Genomic DNA, 17598 nt, shown 5'->3' with positions numbered 1-17598 from the left:
GTGGCTTAGCTCTCAGCCAATCACTGTAAGCACAGTTTAGATACTGTAACTATATACACTATATACATTGGTGATAGATCTGTACTATCACACCTCGCTTTCGTGTTTACGTGGGCTTTGACTTCCCTAGTCAGCCACAGTTGTGACAATTTTCCATTCAAAAAATTTCCTTTTTGGTATGTATCTATCCCAACCTGAAACATTGACTGTCCATTTCTCTTTTTTTTTTTTTTTTTTTTTTTTTTTTAATTTTTTTATTTTTCACACCATAAATCACATTAGCCATGATATACACAATTTCTTTTTCACACATATACAGTGACTTTTTCTCCCCCCCCCTTTCCTCCCAAACCACCCCCCCACCCCCCCTCTCATCCATTTTAGGTATACAATCTAGGTTGCATTAATCCAGTCAGACAATGTTGTCATTCAACAAAATTACACCAGAAATTCTACTGAGTCCATTCTTTTCTTTCCTTCTCCTTCCATCAACTTAGGTAATGTTTGTCCCCGGTAGGTTTTCGCTATTGTATTTAATGTAAGGCTCCTATACTTGTTCGAATATTTCAATATTATTTCTTAACCAATATGTTATTTTTTCTAATGGAATACATTTATTCATTTAAATTTGGTAGTTTCTTCCTTTTAATTTGGTTATGTATTCCATTAATATTTAAAGACATATAGTTCAGCGTAGCCCTTTTATATTTTGTTTATCTTCTCTTTCCGTTTTTCCATCATTACCTTTCCTCCTTTTCCATTTCTGTTTTCTTATTTTCAACTCTTTATAAGACAACATTCCTACAACATCCAACATTTTCCTTATTCTCCTATTTCTATCTTATTTATTCCCAATCTCCCATTCACCTCCTGAGTTGTCCTTTATCCCTTGTCGGACAACCACATCTCCCCTCTCCATTTGGATTTGCGAATCCACTCGCAAGCGTCAACTGATTTTGCAGTGACCGCTATTTCCCCCCACCCCGCCTCCCCCAGAAAAGATTTCACTTTTCATATGTCACAAAGGTCACTCTTTTAATTCCCTCCTTATTCTCTCTATTCCATTACCTTCCCTTATTAATTCTTGTCTATACTATCTATATTTTCCTCTAAGTACAGATACATTCACGTATGCTCCTTGTCTCTATTCACTCTTATACCTCTTTACCCGCATACATATCAATCGTGATCATTTTTACTCTCATTACCCGTCTTCATCCCTCAGTCTATTTTTGTCTTTACCCACATACATATCAATTGTGATCATCTTAACTCTCATTACCCGTCTTCCTCCCTCAGTCTATTTTTGTAATTGTTCTGCAAATTTTCGTGCTTCTTCTGGATCCGAGAATAGTCTGTTTTGTTGTCCTGGAATAAATATTTTCAATACCGCTGGATGCTTTAGTATAAATTTATACCCTTTCTTCCATAAAATCGCCTTTGCTGTATTGAACTCTTTTCTCTTCTTTAGGAGTTCAAAACTTATATCTGGATAAATGAAGATTTTTTGCCCTTTATACTCCAGTGGTTTGTTGCCCTCTCTTACTTTTTCCATTGTCTTCTCCAGTACCTTTTCTCTTGTAGTATATCTTAGGAATTTTACTACAATAGATCTTGGTTTTTGTTGTGGTTGTGGTTTAGAGGCCAATACTCTATGTGCCCTTTCTATTTCCAATTCTTGCTGTAGTTCTGGACATCCTAGGGTCTTAGGGATCCACTCTTTTATAAACTCCCTCATATTCTTGCCTTCTTCATCTTCCTTAAGGCCCACTATCTTTATGTTATTTCTTCTGTTATGGTTTTCCATTGTATCTATTTTTTGAGCTAGTAGTTCTTGTGTCTCTTTAGTTTTTTTATTAGATTTCTCCAATTTCTTTTTTAAGTCTTCTACCTCCATTTCTGCTGCTACTGCCCGCTCTTCCATCTTGTCCATTTTCTTTCCCATTTCTGTTAAGGTCATCTCCATTTTAATTATTTTCTCCTCTGTGTTGTTTATTCTTTTTCTTAAATCCTTAAATTCCTGTGTTTGCCATTCTTTAAATGATTCCATGTATCCTCTAATAAGAGCAAGTATATCCTTTACCTTGCCTCTCTTTTCTTCTTCTATTTCACCATACTCTTCCTCTTCTTCTTCCTCTGGGTTGACCATCTGTTGTTTCTTTGTTGCCCTTTCCTCCTCTTCTATCTTGTTTCTATTGTCTTCTGTGGTCTCTTCTTGCTGCAGGTGTTCTGCAGCTGTCGTTGCCGGCTGTGGAGATCGACTCCCCAGCTGGTCCCCCCTCCCGTCGGTGTGTTTTTTTTCATTCGCATCGCGCATGCGCGAAACTTCGCGCATGCGCGGTTGCGCACTTTTACTCGGCTCTGCGAGCCATTTTTGTAGTCCATTATTTACCGACCTGAGGGAGCGGGTTTCTCTCTCCGCAGCGGGCCTCTTCGGACAGGTAAGGCCTTCACCTTTTTCCTCCTTTGTCTTCTCTTCCTCTCTTCTTACCGTTGCTTTCGACTTTTCTTTTTTTGTCGCCATCTTCTTTCCACCTTTATACTCACTTTTCTGTAACTTGTATTTCTGTGCCTTTGTGTTTTCTCTTGTTTTTCCCGACTTTTCTGGAGAGGGCTGGAGTTCACCGTCCGGCCACTACTCCATCGCGTGACTCCTCCGACTGTCCATTTCTCCATGGATGCTGCCTGACCTGCTGAGATGCTCCAGCTCCTCTTTATTGGGACTGCAGAGTACATGGAGGGGAAGGTGGGGGCAGGTGGAAGTCATCATGGCCATCCTGTGCTGTACAACTCTGAGTATATAAAGCCATAACTACCTCTCTTTCAGAATCTGGAGTTAAAGGACCTCCTCCCCTATAGTTTTGCTATTCACCATGCTGGCATGACCAGAGTGGATCGAACACTGGTAGAGGATCTGTTTGCTGACAGACATATTCAGGTAATGAGATTTTACGTAGCTGGTTACCAGGACTTTTACTCCCTGTTTCTGAATAGTTTATAAGCATTACTATATTTTTAAGTAAATAGTTCAACTATTTACTTGCCTATCAGTCTGTACTTGCATTTTGCTGGACTCTAGAAAATGGTTCACTTTCATTAAACTTTGGGAATAAGGGGTATGGTACTCCCCAGACAGTAATTACAGTTCACTATACAATTGATTTGAAATCAATGCCTAAAAACGATGGGTTCTTTTTGGTGTTGATTTTATGTCTATAAATATTGCCTCATTTTAGGTGCTGGTCTCAACAGCGACTCTGGCTTGGGGTGTCAATCTGCCTGCTCACACAGTTATTATTAAAGGGACACAGGTGTACAGCCCAGAGAAGGGCCGCTGGACTGAACTGGGTGCCTTGGATGTGCTTCAGGTAATTAACCACTGTGGCATTATCAAATAGCTATAGAAAATTACAGCTCAGAGAATAGGCTCTTCAGCCCTTGTAGTCTGTGCCAAACTCTTATCCTGCCTAGTCCCACTGACCTACACCTTACTCATGTATCTATATCCCTCCATGCTCCTCTCGTCCATGTACATGTCCAAATTTTTATTAAATGTGAAAATTGAGCCCACGTTCACTAGCTTGCAGCTCGTTCCTCACTCCCACCACTCTGTGAAGGAATTCCTCCCCCCCCCCGCCGCCCCCCCCAATGTTTCCCTTAAACCTTCTTCCCTTTCACCCTTAAATCATGACCTCTGGTTTGTATCTCACCTAACCTCAGTAGAAAAAATCCTATTTGCATTTACCCATCATAAGTTTGTACACCTTTATCCAATCTCCCCTCATTTTTCTGTGCTCCAGAGAATAAAGTCCTAACCTGTTTAACCTTTCCCTATAGCTTAGTTCCTCCAATCCCAGCAACATCCTTGTAAATCTTCTCTTCATTCTTGCATTTTTATTGATATCTTTCCTTATGTTAGATGACCAAAACTGCATGCAATACTCCAAATTTGACCTCACCAATATCATCTGAAAATTTATATAGGTAGCATCCAGAAATCAATCCCTTTTGACAGTGCCTTAAACCCACAAAGAGAAATAAATACATTGAATTGGCTGTAATGCTAATGACTGGAATCAAAAGCTGCTTTCAGGTGGTCAGAGTACCCCGATGTAAAGCCACATATTCCACCCGAATGTGGCTGTCGGGAGGCCACCTGAAAGCGCAAAACCCGGCCCCGATGAGTACTCATCCAACCCTCCTCGGGGAGGTATAATCTCCACCCCTGCCCCGAAGACCCGCGCTGGCCGCCCCTGCCCCGACGTCCCACACCAGCCTCCCCTACCCCGACGTCTCGTGCAGCCGCCCCAGCTCTGACAGTGGACGGGACTATGGCCACAGTCAACAGGAGCCGACGTCCCCTCCGAGGCGCCTCTCCCCGTTGCGGACCTTTCAGGTGCCAGAACAGCACCTTCAGCCCTGCCACCTGAATGTCGCTTTGCACACACCTGCAGCCGGCTCCGGCCGCATTCTCCCAGCTATTCCACCTGAAAGCGGCTAAAATGATTTGCTGTTTCTGTCCACTGTTTTCTGTTGTAAAGTCCACATGCAGATGTTCAGAGAAAGTAACATTGAAATTGGTGTGCACAGTTAAAAAAAATTGTTAACACTCTTTAATTTCTTGTGCTCCAATTCAGTTAAGTGTGTTTCTTGGATAAATGCTATATCAATTTTTTCCTTTTTCAGTAAATTTAGTAGTTTCTTCCTTTTAATTTGGTTATGTATTCCATTAATATTTAAAGTCATATAGTTCAGCGTAGCCATTTTATACTTTGTTTATCTTCTCTTTCCGTTTTTCCATCATTACCTTTCCTCCTTTTCCATTTCTGTTTTCTTATTTTAAACTCTTTATAAGACAACATTTCTACAACATCAAACTTTTTCCTTATTCTCCTATTTATATCTTCTTTATCCCCAATCTCCCCTTCCCCTCCTGAGTTGTCCTTTATAAAAATTGTTAACACTCATCGTAGATTTCTAATACAGTAAATCCCCCTGGTATCCGGCACCTATGGCGATTGGTAGATGCCAGATAAGTTCATTTCTGGTTGCTTGAGATGGCATGAATGGTGAACTAACAGCGAGGTGTGCTAATTTTACGTATCTTCTATCTATTTATTTTCTGCAATTTTTTTTCTATTTGCTTGAGGCTGTCGGTTGCTTGAATTCCGAATAACCAGGATTTTGCTGCACCTTAGTCAGTGTGTCAGAAAAATGGGAGGGTCAAATTTTATATTTATTAGTGTAAACTCCTTCAAGTTTTCATCAAAATAAATAAGCTGCCACTGAAGTCTTGATTCTGATATGAATGTGTTTGCAGATGTTGGGCCGTGCAGGGCGACCACAGTACGATACCAAGGGCGAAGGTATCCTGATCACATCACATGGCGAGTTGCAGTACTACTTGTCCCTTCTCAACCAGCAACTGCCCATTGAGAGCCAGATGATTACTAGACTCCCTGACATGCTCAATGCAGAGATTGTCCTTGGTAATGTCCAGACTGCCAAGGTGAGAAGCCAATGTGTTGTTGAGACCTCGGGTTACTAATGATATTTTGCTTTCGTGTCGAGACCAGAAGTGAAAAGTTCCGCATGTCACTTTGGAGGTGGCCACCTTTGATTTGCCAGGGTTCCAGAGTTAAGAATCACGTTAAAAGTCCATTGATAGAGGCAAATTTTGTAAAGGAACAAAAATAACAGCGTTGTTTTCAAGGGCAACTTCAGATTTGGGTGGATTCGTATTTATTCAGAGTGTCTAGGAAGGATTTCAGACAAAGTATATGGACAGGCCGACGAGAGGAGAGGGCCATGCGGTTCTAATACTGGTCAATGAAATAGTCGGGTGATGGATCCCTTGGTGGGCAAGCACTTTGGAGACAGTGACCACAACTCCCTGACCTTTAGCATAGCCATGGACAAAGACAGGAGCAGAAGATTTGGGAAAGTATTTAATTGGGGAAGGTGTAGTTACAATGGGATTAGACAGGAACTTGTAAGAGTAAATTGGTAACAGATATTCTCAAGGATGTGCACATCAGTGGATGTTTAAGCACCACTTGCAGGGGGTTCTGGACAGGTTTGTCCCACTGAGGCAAGGAAGGAATGGTAGGGTGGAGGAACCATGGTTGACAAGAAAGGTGGAACATGTGATCAAGTGGAAGAAGGAAGCATATATGAGGTTTAGGTATTTAAAAAAATAAGGAGGGCTCTTGAAAATTAAAAGGTAGCCAGAACAGAGCTTGGTTGTACTGAGTTGGACTAGAAGGGAACATGAGAAGATAGCACCATTAAGATTAAATAAAACACCAAGGTGTTCTGCTTGTATTTGAAGAACAGCAAGATAACATGGTGTGTACCTGGAATGCATTATAAGGGTAGTGGTTAAGAGACATTTAAAAGACTCTTAGATGGGTACATGGATGTAAGAAAAATGGCAGGCTTCAGGGTTTATGGACTGTGAGATTGATTGTGGAGTAGTTCCACTGTTATCTGATAAAATCTGAAATACATCCTTGGGTCTTGCAGGATGCCATTAATTGGTTGGGATACACTTACCTCTATATCCGGATGTTGCGAACCCCTAATCTATATGGGATATCGCACGATGAGTTGAAGAGTGATCCCCTGCTGGAGCAGCGCAGACTTGATCTCATCCACACTGCTGCCCTCATCCTCGATAAAAACAATCTTGTCAAGTACGATAAAAAGGGTGGAAACTTTCAGGTAAGTGCAAAGCTTTAAAAGGTGCTAGTTGAACAGATTGGAAAACTGCACACAACATGATTAATATTTAAATAAAATTTAGAAAAATTAGTCAAGCACGTGGTAAAAAACAAAAACAATATGATGTTCATTAAAACATTTGAAGTGTACTGATTTCAAATGAATACAGAAGTCAAAAAGTCCAGATGCCAGAAATCTGGACCACCAGAGAATCTGGACTCTTTGAAAAATCTCAATCCTTTTAAATTTGACGTTCATGGATAAGGACCAGAGATGCACAGAGGTAACAAATGTCCACACTTGTTGACTTAATTTTTCTTTAAAACTGCTTGTTTTAAAAGTTAAACAGGTTAGGACTTTTTTCCCTGGAGTGTAGAAGAATGAGGGAAGATTTGATAGAGGTACCATATATGCCATTGTATAGGATGATCCTAAACTTACATTTTTCACCTTAAAATTAGTGTCATCTTATGTAAAGGATATAAAATCCAAACCTTGATGGGAAAGTCCCAACATTGCCAACATCTTCCTGCCAGCCCCATCGCAATCTTGCGCATATCCTGTTAGTTGCAAACTGTCAGCGCTCCTCTGTGTGGATCATTTGTCCGGTCCGACTGCTGTACAGGCTTTAAATGGCCTGTTACAGGAGAGCTGACAGTGGTTTATTTTAAAATATCTAAATAAAATTTAAATCTTTAAATGATAATTTGTTATTAAAATTTTGCGATTTGCTTTTAACAGCATCCACTGGTAGATTGTAAGTGCCAGATTTGGGGGGAGGGTTGTCTTATACAAAGAGTATCGCTCAAAACCAACATTTTAGGTAGATATTCTGGGGCTGTTCTATACACAAGTCATCCTATGCAATGGCATATACAGTATTCAAAATTATGAAGGGTATAGATAGAGTAAATGTAGGTAAGCTTTTTTCACTGACGCTAGGTGAGATGCACACTAGTGGTCATGGGTTAAGAGTGAAAGGGGAAAAATTAAGAGGGAATTTGAGGGGGAACATCTTAACACAGAGAATGGTAGGAGCATTGAATGAGGTACCAGCTAAAGTGGTGACTGCGGGCTCAATTTTAACATTTAAGAAGAATTCGAACAGGTACATGGATGGGAAGGGTTTGGAGGGCTATGGACTGGGTGCTGGTCAGTGGGTCTAGGGAGAAAAATAGTCTGGCACAGATTAGAAGGGCTGAAGGGTCTGTTTTTTGTGCTGTAATGTTCTACGGTCCTCTGACTTTAATAAATGAAACATGCTGTATTTGCTAATGAATAAACTATCAAAATTTACCAGTTCATTTCTTCTTTATTCCTCCTTAAATTTGAATTTTAAAATTTACTTCCCGAGAACCTGGACTGACCCAATCCCCGAGCAGTCTAGATTTTAGGATTTCTACAGTTCATTGCTTTTTTTGATGCTGGGGTGTCCCTTTAATATTAAAATATCTCGTGCAGGTTACTGATCTGGGCCGTATTGCAAGTCACTATTATATCACACACGAAAGTATGGCCACCTACAATCAGCTTCTGAAACCCACCCTCAGTGAGATCGAGCTGTTTAGAGTCTTTTCACTGTCATCTGAGTTCAAGAACATCACTGTACGAGAGGTAAGTGAAACTGTCTGCTGGTTGCTGTGCCTTGAAGGACCCTGTAAGGAAAGAGCAATGACAGATTCTCATAATCCCACAGAAGTTTTTAATATTCAAAACCATTCAACATTTGGTATGGACTAGATGGGTTGAAGGGCCTGTTTCTGTGGTTCTAACTAAAAGGCCTATAATTTTACAGAGGGACCAAAATACTGCAACTTGTATTCCTAATACTTATAGGAGTGGCGGCAGAACATTCTCAAGCAGTGGATGCCAAATGTCTAAAAGCACTTGTAGGGAATTTCAGAGGGGTTAAGTCTACAGCCTGTGATTATGGTTGTACGTCACTATTAACAACGTAGGCAGAGGAAGGCAACATGAATGATGGAGTTAGGAGCAACATTTTAAAAAGCTGGCCCTCAAATGCAATAAATCTCCAAATTACTTCTCTCAGCAGCACCAGTAAGTATAGGAACAGAATTTTGGAATCTGATTTTAAAAACATGGCTAACAGTGGAACCAGTTCTGCGGAAAGGTGGAACGAATACCTGGGAAGTGACCATCTAAAGACTACAATTTATATCTGCTTCCATCACTATCCCAGCAGCCCATTCCAGGCACCCACCATTCTAAAATATTTGCCCCATGCATCTCCCTTATTTATACTTCTTCCCCGTCATCTTAAACACATGTCCTCTAGCGTGTGACCTGGGGAAAAGATTCTGACTGTCCACTTTATCAATGCCTCTCATTATTTTATAAATTACTATCAGGTTTCCCCTCAGCCTCCTTGCATTCAAGAGGGGGAAAGTCTACAAATTTGCCCAATATCTCCCCATAACTTGTATTCTCTAAACCAGGCAACGAGTTGGCAACCTTTCCAAAGCTTCCACATCATGGGTGACCAGAATGGTGTGACTAGAATTGCACACAGTGTTCCAAATGCCACCTAACCAAAGTTTTAGACAGCTGCCCTCCTTGCTTTGATACTCAGTGCCCCACACAATACTTGGATAAGTAACATTAGCAAGAAATTCATATGAAATCAGAACGAGCACTCCAAGCGATAGAGGTTGTTGGCAGATGTATAATAGACCCTCCCCTACCTTCCCCCCCCCCCCCCACCCAAACAGTAATCATAACAGGGATTGATATTAAACATGAAATTAGAGATTCCTAAAATATCAGTACGGCTATAATTATGGTAAACCGATCTATGGATAGATTGGGGAATAGCAAGTTAGCAGTAATAACGTTGAGAATGAATTCCTGGTGTGCATTTGTGAATGCCCTTTGGGCTAGTCGCTAGTGTGTTAAAGGTAAAGTGACAGTATGTGACAGATCAAGAGCAGGATGTTCTAACATTTTTCTTCATGACTTTGGTACTGAAACTGTGTAATGAGAAAAATATATATAGTGTATATTTTGGCATATAAGTTGCCCTCTTCCCACCCCCCCCCCCCCCCACCCCAGCCTCATTTTAAGGTATATCCAGTGTATTTTAAGTCTACTCCAATTTTCTGGCTGCCTGAGGTGCCCATTGACCGGCACATAAGTCAACCCCCAAAGCTCGCAATGCCTGAGATGGGCCATTGACCGGCATGTACATTGACCCCCCCCCCACCCCCCATAGATTGCACAGATTATTCTGCTGGGCGTTGGCTGGGGGTGATTGCTGTCACGGAGGGTCCATCCACACAGCGCCAAAACGCGACAGAAATATGAAGTGAGCTTTAAGTTGAAAGTGGTAAAAGTGGCCAAGAAAACCAACAACTGCACTGCTGCAAGAAGATTTGATGTGTATGAGAAGTTGGTAAGAGATTGGACGAAGAAAGAAGACTTTAAAAATACCAAAAAGGCAATGTTCTTTGAGAAAAGGAATCACCCATTGGCCAGAGTTGGAAAATCACACTACAGAATGAACAGAGGCAAGATTGCTACATAGTCACCCAAATTAAAATAAGAACATTTGCACTGCAGTGGACCAAGTTGCACCCTCAGAGATGATTTTGAGGCTACAGCAGGTTGGTGCAATTGTTTCATGAAAAATCTGGTATTCCACCAAAAATCAAAAATTGCACAGGAACTACCAAAAGATCTTGATCATAAAGTTGTAAGTTTTCACCTGTTTATTGTACGGAACCAGCAGAAATACCGTTTTGCATTGGCAAATATCGGTAACGTGGATGAAACCCCCATGATAGGCAATAGAACAATGGAATGGAAAGGTGTTAAAACTCTGCAAGCCAGAAATGCAGGCCACGAAAGGATCAGGTTTACTGTGGTGTTATTGTGCATGGCCGACAGGACAAAATTAAGACCCATGGTAATTTTCAAACACAAAATTAAACAAAAAATGAAATTCCCTGCAGGTATTTTTGTACATTTTCATGAAAAAGGATGGATGGATGAAAATGGTATAAAAGTGGATACACAATGTTTGGAACAGGTGGTTTATGCTAAGAATGGAATTTATTAGTCTGGGATATGTTTCGTAGCCACTTAATTAAGAAGACTAAAAGCACTACATGATACTTGCATGACAGTAATCTCGGGTGGTTTGACATCTATATTGCCACCTCTCAATGTCTCCTTGAACAAGCCGTTCAAAGACCACATGTGCAAGGAATGGAACACATGGATGCGAGTGCAGAAAAGTCATTCACAAAAGGCAGGCCAATGCGGGCTGCATCACCTGATGTGCTGTGTAACTTCGTGCTCAAGGTATGGGACAAAGTTAAAGTAGAGACTATGATAAAAATCATTTTTAAAATTGCAATATCTCTCGTGCAATTGATGGCACGGAAGGTAATCTGTGGGAAATTGACAACGAAGCTGAAACTTCCTCATCAGATACAGACTGGGACCCATATGATGACTGTTAAAACAGTGAGAGTATGGAGGTGCTTACTGCCAACTTTGCTTCAGACGGTGATAGCGAGAGGGATTTTGAAGGGTTCTAAATGTGTTGTTTTCAGGTAATGATTAGTCATTTTGAAGGGTGCTAATTGTTTTGTTTCTCTTTCCCGATGGGAGTAGTTGGATGATACTAGAGGGGAATGGTAGATCACATCAATGGGAGCTGGGGAAAGCGTGGGAGGGAAACCCCAGCAATCCACTCTGCTGCTCTCATGGTCCTGTAGTTTAACTTTCCACCGAATGCTTACAGCCCCTGTATGACACTGTGATGCAGCCACACTCTCAACAGAGCTGTAGAAAGTCTGAGGAAGGATGTTCTTGTTATACAGTGGGTTATAGAGCAAAACAAAGGACTCTACATCACCTTTGTTGACCTCACCAAAGCCTTCGACACCGTGAGCAGGAAAGGGCTTTGGGAAATACTAGAGCGCCTTGGATGCCCCCAAAGTTCCTCAACATGGTTATCCAACTGCACGAAAACCAACAAGGTCGGGTCAGATACAGCAATGAGCTCTCTGAACCCTTCTCCATTAACAATGGCGTGAAGCAAGGCTGCGTTCTCACACCAACCCTCTTTTCAATCTTCTTCAGCATGATGCTGAAACAAGCCATGAATGACCTCAACAATGAAGACGCCGTTTACATCTGGTACCGCACGGATGGCAGTCTCTTCAATCTGAGGCGCCTGCAAGCTCACACCAAGACACAAGAGAAACTTGTCCGTGAACTGCTCTTTGCAGATGATGCCGCTTTAGTTGCCCATTCAGAGCCAGCTCTTCAGCGCTTGACGTCCTGTTTTGCGGAAACTGCCAAAATGTTTGGCCTGGAAGTCAGCCTGGAGAAAACTGAGGTCCTCCATCAGCCAGCTCCCCACCATGACTACCAGCCCCCCCACATCTCCATCGGGCACACAAAACTCAAAACGGTCAACCAGTTTACCTATCTCGGCTGCACCATTTCATCGGATGCAAGGATCGACAACGAGATAGACTAAAAACTCGCCAAGGCAAAAAGCGCCTTTGGAAGACTACACAACAGTCTGGAAAAACAACCAACTGAAAAACCTCACAAAGATTAGCGTATACAGAGCCATTGTCATACCCACACTTCTGTTCGGCTCTGAATCATGGGTCCTTTACCGGCATCACCTACGGCTCCTAGAAAGCTTCCACCAGCGTTGTCTCCGCTCCATCCTCAACATTCATTGGAGCGATTTCATCTCCAACATCGAAGTACTCAAGATGGCAGAGGCCGACAGCATTGAATCCACGCTGCTGAAGATCAAACTGCGCTGGGTAGGTCACGTCTCCAGAATGGAGGATCATCGCCTTCCCAAGATCGTGTTATATGGCGAGCTCTCCACTGGCCACCGAGACAGAGATGCACCAAAGAAGAGTACAAGGACTGCCTAAAGAAAGCTCTGGTGCCTGCCACATTGACCATTGCCAGTGGGCTGATATCGCCTCAAACCGTACATCTTGGCGCCTCACAATTTGGCGGGCAGCAACCTCCTTTGAAGAAGACCGGAGCCCACCTCACTGACAAAAGACAAAGGAGGAAAAACCCAACACCCAACCCCAACCAACCAATTTTCCCTTGCAACCGCTGCAACCGTGTCTGCCTGTCCCGCATCGCACTTTCAGCCACAAACGAGCCTGCAGCAGACGTGGACATTACCCCTCCATAAATCTTCGTCCGCGAAGCCAAGCCAAAGAAAAAAAAGAAGGATGTGTGCTTAGTCTCCTGCAGTATTCCCTATGAACATGACTGAGTAGCCAAGTTTGGTTCCAATTCAATCTATAATTTCATCGACAACACCACTATTGTCGGCTGAATAACAGGAAATGATGTTGCAATGCCAGATGGAGATCGAGAATCTGGTTAGGTGGTGCCAGAACAACAATCTTGCTCTCAGTATCACCAGGACCAAGGAGGTCATTGTGGGTTTTAGGAAGGGAAGGCATGGGACCACCAACTGTCTGCATTGATGAGACAGAGATTGAGTAGGTTAACATTCAAGTGTGTGAACGTCTGTGTTGCTTTGCTATAGTTGTGTGTCCAGCATTTTGTTTCATGCATGCACTACACCTCAGCTGAAGATAATGCTGATGTTTTCCTCTTGTCTCTGTCCCTCAGGAAGAGAAACTTGAACTGCAAAAGTTGTTGGAACGAGTTCCTATTCCTGTCAAGGAGAGCATTGAAGAGCCCAGTGCAAAGGTATGGCAATAATCCAGCTACTTGAACTGAGTTCTTTGTATCCTACCTATGCATATATTTTTGGAGAGAGTGAAACGTGGAAGTCTGCAGATGCTATGATTGTACTAAAAACAAAAATGCTGGAGGACCTCAGCCGGTAAAGATATAAAACCAATGTTAAAATATTCATGATTCCTTTTATAGCATGCAATAGTACAGAACTTGTAATGTTACACAATTGCCGCTGCTGCCCAGCACAAGAGAAAGAGAAGCAGTCCCTTCAATATCACTGAGTGTCTGTGGATTTGCTTCCAGCGTACCTGCAGCCACACAGACTCCTTTTCCATCCCAGATCCAAACCTCTGACATGATCAGGAAGCCTTCATGCCGAGGTCCTCTGGGAGCCCTTCTTGCCCTCAGCACCCTCTCAAATCCTGGCTTTGCTACCTGGTTCTTATAAGCCAGTCTCCAGCAACCCACTTCCCGTGCCAGACTGTGTTGGCCCCTTAGCCGTTGAGGCCCTCGCTGGTGTGCCACTGAGGTCATCGTCCTGTAGGGTCATCTCCTCTGCTTCCCTCCTCGTTGGCGACTGTGCTCCACTTTTCTGGTGCCCTGCATTCGTCCGCTTCTCCCCTGGATGCTGTATGGCGCTGGCGCCGCCATTTTGGGCACAGACCCACAGTTGCAGGATTTAAATTAAAAGCACCATTGGCTCTTCTAACAGACCGTTTAACACGTGTATGGAGCCGCTGACATTAGGACCAGGCAGTTGAACCCTTTGGAGCAGCACTGTGTCTCCACTTCCTGGCTCCGCATCGCCATTACAGCAGCGTCACCATTTAAGGACTCAGAAGGGCTCGGGGCCAGAACGTTTCTTGAACATCTCCTATAGATGCTGCATGACTTGCTGAGTTCCTCCAGCAATTTTGTGTATTTAATACATTTTGGAAAGTTGAAATCAGGGATTTGGGAATTGCAAATGATGCTGAGGTCACTTCATTTGGGACATTTCTCCAGAAAAACAGATGGTTTCCAGTGGAACAGGCATCAGTTGTACAGTGGAGAACAACATGCTATGTGTGACAGTAATGAATTGCCTGATGGGGTTCAGTTGGATGATTCTTGCAACTATTTGTTGGAAGCAACTGCCTTACCTACTTTGGTAGAATTGATGGTACTGTGATGTTACATAAGATTGTGTTCAGAAACATTTCAGGAGACCTTTTTCCACAAATAAGAGGTGCTGAGAGACCATAAAGACTGGTGGTTAGGGACTGTGTAACTTTATATTGGGGTGCCATGTCAATATATTTAAGTTGTGGGGTGAGAAGGTGTGGTTACTGTGGCTGTATGCTAGTTGTTCTCAACAGGGGCCACACTGCCCCCCTGGAGAGCACATCACATTTAGGGGACACAAACTGAAATCCTTAATAAACGGGGCGGGGGGGGGGTGCGTGGGCTGTGGTATATAGGAGGTAGGAGAGAAGTATGGAAGAAATAAACTAAACTTGACTGTTTTACAGGGAAGGGAGTCCATAAACTTTGAGCAGAGTTCTGGGAGCCATAGCCAAAAAAAGGTTAATAAACGGTGCCTGGTTGATGACTGTATATCCTCCTTTATAACCTCGTGCATCCTGCTTTTCAGATCAATGTGCTGCTGCAAGCCTTCATCTCTCAGCTGAAGCTGGAGGGATTTGCGCTGATGGCAGACATGGTCTACGTTACTCAGGTGCGTCAGTGGCTACGATAGCTTCATTTGGTTTGGTATTGATTTCTCATTTGGTAATTGGATTTTGTTTTGCAAACTGTGTTGTGTTAGAGTTAGAGATAATACCGCTGCTTACACAAGTATTAAACCTTGGGCAAAATGCTGGTTTTGAACATTTTTTCCAAATGTACTTCAGTCTGCAGGCCGTCTGATGCGTTGCATTTTTGAGATTGTTTTGAACCGAGGTTGGGCTCAGCTGACAGATAAGACTGTGAATCTCTGCAAAATGATTGACAAGCGAATGTAAGTAACTCAAGCCAAATCTTGTCAAGGACAAATGAATCATCAGCTAACTGGAGGAAGGAAAGCCTAATGCGACTTGGCTCTTATCCATATTTGTCCTATGGAACCTTTGCATGCAGCATGGAATATATACACATTGCAACCATCCATTTACAGTATTGACCAGTCTCCAGAAATACTAAACAAAGCTGGCTACATTTTTTGTTAAGATTTGGAGACCTTGTAGTTTTGTACAACACAGAGAGGGAGCACTTATGAGGTGATTTCTTTATTATTACTTTATTTGTGAGGCCAGGCTTAAAAAATGTAATTAATTAGTTCTAATACTCTGTGCAATACCCTGAAGATGTGATTAAATAAGCACTTGTTTCTTTACTCCACAATGTTTTTCAGTCTCCCATTTAATGATGAACTTAATTTTAATATTTAATGAGATAGCGTGGTAGAAGCCCATAAAACCCATGCCGCCTATTAACCTGCCAACCCCGTACATTTTGAAGGATGGGAGGAAATCGGAGTACCCGGAGAAAACTCAAGGGTAAAACAAAAAGACTGTAGACAATGTGGCTGCAGTAAAAACACGACGCTGGAGAAACTCAGCAGGTCAAACAATGTACTTTATACAGCAAAGATAATGATGCATCACCAACATTTTGGGTTTGAGCCCTTTATCAAACTCATGTAGGTCACTGGGAGAAAGTTCAAACTCCTTACAGACAGAACCCGGGTCACTGACACTGTAATATTCTGCTAACCATACTGCCCTATGGTAATCTGTGATGTCTGTTGACCGTTCAGAATACCTTTGGAATGCATTTGAATTCTTAAGGGAATGTTTGATTCAATTCTTGATCCAGTATTTGATTGTTCTTTTGTTTTGCAATTGAAATGTCACCCTCTGCTTGTGAAATCAACAACTTGTGGCTTGTTCTCTGGCAGGTGGCAGTCAATGTCTCCTTTACGTCAGTTCAGGAAGCTGCCAGAGGAAGTCATCAAGAAAATAGAGAAGAAAAATTTCCCATTTGAACGACTGTATGACTTGAATCACAACGAAATTGGTAAGAATGGTGTGAGGCATCACAGCCAACTCTCTGTGCTGATGATGAGGGATGTTACCCTCAAAGAAAACTGCAGGTTCACTGGTTGGAATTGGGATTGTGTTTGTATGTTGGTGATGGGAAACTCCTTCGTTAAAGTGGAGGCTGAGCTACCTGTTAGAGCTGCAGCAGGAACAGGTTGAATGAAGATCTTACACTTGTAATTTCTCGAGTGGCCAGTATGGTTTTCTGCAGACCTCCGTGTTGTATGTTGTAAAGTGATCTCAGGTGTGGTCACCCACTGATTGCTTCCACCTTTTGTATCCAGGTGAGTTGATCCGAATGCCAAAGATGGGCAAGACAATCCACAAGTACATTCACCAATTCCCGAAACTTGAGCTCTCGGTTCACATTCAGCCAATCACACGCTCAACACTGAAAGTGGAACTCACTATCACTCCTGACTTCCAATGGGATGAGAAGGTACAATTTACAGTTATGGTTTCTCTCTGCGGAAGGAAGTTCAGTCGCAAATTCTGTTTGTCGAATTTCTTTTCAACTCTAAGTGACTCTACAGCTCAGATTTCAGATTTATTGTCAGAGTACATAAATGACATCACATACAACCCTGAGATTCTTTTTCCTGTGAGCGAGACAGAATCATCACTTATTGGCAGTGCAAAAAAAATCGTACTCAATGTACACATGTAAACAAATAAAGAAATGTAAACAAACTGCAATACAGAGAGGAAAAATATGAATAAAGTGCAAAAGTAAGATTCCATAAATGGATTCCTGATTGAGTTTGTCGATGAGGAGTCTGACAGTGGAGGGGGAGCAGTTGCTCCTGAACCTGGTGGTGCGAGTCTTGTGGCCCCTACACCTCTTTCCTGATGGTAACAGTGAAAACAGAGCATGTGCTGTGTGGTGTGTGTCCTCGATGATCGCTTGCTGCTGCTCACCGACGGCAGCATTCCCTGTAGATGTTCTCGATGGTGGGAAGGATTTTACCTGAAATGTCTTGGGCTGCATCCACTACCGTTGGCAGGGCTTTAAGCTCAGGGGTATCGGTGCCCCCAAACCAGACTGATATATAACCATATAACAGTTTACAGC

The 17598-nt window shown here is 42.5% G+C and overlaps 1 protein-coding gene across 1 annotated transcript in view; it reads left to right on the top strand.

Moving 5' to 3' along the window:
* Window positions 1-17598, top strand: part of snrnp200 (small nuclear ribonucleoprotein 200 (U5)) — a 97230-nt gene that overhangs the window by 45152 nt on the left and 34480 nt on the right. The window contains exons 18-27 of the mRNA XM_069917765.1: window positions 2828-2938; window positions 3237-3368; window positions 5321-5509; window positions 6526-6723; window positions 8185-8337; window positions 13375-13455; window positions 15080-15163; window positions 15339-15445; window positions 16385-16503; window positions 16811-16965. Of these exons, the coding sequence (XP_069773866.1) occupies window positions 2828-2938; window positions 3237-3368; window positions 5321-5509; window positions 6526-6723; window positions 8185-8337; window positions 13375-13455; window positions 15080-15163; window positions 15339-15445; window positions 16385-16503; window positions 16811-16965 (1329 nt within the window). The remainder of the gene's footprint in view (window positions 1-2827; window positions 2939-3236; window positions 3369-5320; window positions 5510-6525; window positions 6724-8184; window positions 8338-13374; window positions 13456-15079; window positions 15164-15338; window positions 15446-16384; window positions 16504-16810; window positions 16966-17598) is intronic.

Source organism: Narcine bancroftii, chromosome 2 (genome assembly GCF_036971445.1).
Source record: "Narcine bancroftii isolate sNarBan1 chromosome 2, sNarBan1.hap1, whole genome shotgun sequence".
Taxonomy (NCBI): Eukaryota; Metazoa; Chordata; class Chondrichthyes; order Torpediniformes; family Narcinidae; genus Narcine; species Narcine bancroftii.
Note: the sequence above shows the minus strand (reverse complement) of the source record. Positions and strands in the feature narration are given on the sequence as shown.